Consider the following 1,984-nt stretch of genomic DNA (forward strand, 5'->3'; position numbering starts at 1 on the left):
TTATCCCGTATAAAACACAGCCAGCGCTTGACACGGCATCACAAACTCACAGCTCACAGAAGAGAAAAACACGCGAAACGCGTCTTTACTTGGATTTAAACAATGACTTTTGAAGAATTTAGTGGACAAGATAACGCAGCTACTACTGGCGATAGGTGAGTGTCTTGTTCAGTTGATGTTGTTATCGTTGCGTTGTATGTATCAATCAAATGCTGAGTAAAGTAAATGGACTAACAAGCCGGTTGTGTTCTCCAGAATGCAGAGTGCAGGAACAGCACTAGAGGAGCTCCTGGTCTCCGCTAAAAAGCAGGAATGCCTTACCGTTGGGGTATACGAGTCTGCACAAGTCATGAATGTGTAAGTATCTGTTCTTTTTTACATTAGGTCCATAACATATAGAATACCAAACCTTATGGGTTTTTCAATTGCCTAGTCTGCCATATGCATAGATGCAAGCAGAACATGTTGAACGATTTCCTAATCAATTTTTCTCCTTTGTGCAACCTCAGTGACCCAGACAGTGTGGCATTCTGTGTCCTGGCTACGGATGAGGAGTACGAATGTGACATCGCCTTGCAGATACACTTCACTCTCATTCAAGCCTTCTGCTTTGACAACGACATCAACATTGTTCGTGTGAATGACATTGAACGTCTTGCTGACATCGTGGGCAGCGATCAGGATGAGGAACCTAAGGACGCACACTGCATACTTGTAACGGTGAGTAGACCACCTCCTTTCCATTGCATATACACCTACAATTTGCCAACACCTTACATTTGCATGTGATATTAATATTGTTTCTTTTTTCTCTCTTCCAAAGAGCCCCAATTCTGACTCTTGGAAAGATTCTGCTCTTGAGAAATTAGGTTTGTTCTGTGAGGAGAGCCGCAATGTCTACGAATGGGTGCCTACTATTACTCTGCCGGAACGCTGATGGGAGATGCCTTTGGCATGTTCACGTGAATGAAACAAGTTGAATACATCCATCCTGAAGGGTACACCGGTGCAAAGCTAAAAAGCTTTGAGATGTAGTCTGGATTACCCACTCGACGGGAAGCTAAGTGGACTGACCCAGCGTACAGTTGGCCGTCCTGGAAAAGCTGAGGTTCAGATTTTTTTTTGGGACGAGCATGGAAAAGTCAAGGCTCCTGTGCCACTCAAGTCTATTGTGGTGGAATCATGGAGACAATAGAAGAGAAATGGACATGTGGACTGTGAGAGCCCGTTTATAAGATCGTCGGAGGGGAAGAGACCATGGAATTGGTGTGATGTGGATTTTAAAGAGGAACTAAGTTTAAGTGATATTTTGAAGAAGTTGAAGAATGGGCACTTGGGATCTTGTCTGAAAAATATTACATGGACACTAGTGTAACTTGTCTTTTGTGATATCCTGGGGGGGGGGTTATTATTAAATTGTGCTGTATTTTGTCAAATATACACAATGCAATGTCAAATTGTGGTGACGAAGCCACCTTTTTGCAATACATTTTTTAATAAATACCTTTAAAATGCAACTATGGTTTGTTTCTTTTCAAAGCTGTGGGCTTGCAGCAATGTGTTTTATTTTCACCCAGTTACATCATAGGGGGGATTTCAGGGCAGTTCAGTCTACATGAGGGAAAGAGAGATTGTGATTGCACTAGAGGAACTGGCATCTCTCCAAGCGCTGCCTGACCTTTCACCACCCATGCACCAGCTGCTTTCTTTAAACCGCTTGCTCAACTGAAGGGCCCCCTTTGAAATGGGGGACTGACTTCTGTCATGTGTAGGTTTTGCACCATCCTTTGGAGCAAAGGCAGGGTAGAGCCAGATCTGTTAGATGACTAATTTAACTGAACTCACCAAACAACAGTAGACATTCAGCTATTTCTACAGTTAAGGTTTTAAAAATTAAGATAGTGTCAGTATTTTAAAATGGAAACAAAGGAATTGAAATCGAATATGCTGTTTTTTGCATTAAAAAAATAATATATATATATAT

At 41.9% G+C, this 1,984-nt stretch overlaps 1 protein-coding gene across 1 annotated transcript; it reads left to right on the top strand.

Annotated features, from left to right (window-relative positions):
* Nucleotides 1–1,517, top strand: gadd45ga (growth arrest and DNA-damage-inducible, gamma a). The gene is made up of 4 exons (XM_077222787.1): nucleotides 1–155; nucleotides 256–357; nucleotides 510–720; nucleotides 824–1,517. Exons 1-4 carry the CDS (start codon nucleotides 103–105, stop codon nucleotides 935–937), a joined length of 480 nt encoding a protein of 159 aa, XP_077078902.1. The 5' UTR covers nucleotides 1–102; the 3' UTR covers nucleotides 938–1,517.
* Nucleotides 1,518–1,984: the final 467 nt, after the last annotated feature.

This window comes from Siphateles boraxobius, unplaced genomic scaffold (assembly GCF_051911475.1).
Source record: "Siphateles boraxobius isolate OS27281-9 unplaced genomic scaffold, OSU_SipBor_1 9, whole genome shotgun sequence".
NCBI lineage: Eukaryota > Metazoa > Chordata > Actinopteri > Cypriniformes > Leuciscidae > Siphateles > Siphateles boraxobius.

Excerpts from the sequence above, each read along its gene's own strand:
- gadd45ga (XM_077222787.1), top strand. The coding sequence starts at position 103 with ATGACTTTTGAAGAATTTAGTGGACAAGATAACGCAGCTACTACTGGC. Across the intron at positions 156-255 it reads GCAGCTACTACTGGCGATAG|AATGCAGAGTGCAGGAACAG; the intron begins GTGAGTGTCTTG and ends TGTGTTCTCCAG. Across the intron at positions 358-509 it reads TCTGCACAAGTCATGAATGT|TGACCCAGACAGTGTGGCAT; the intron begins GTAAGTATCTGT and ends GTGCAACCTCAG.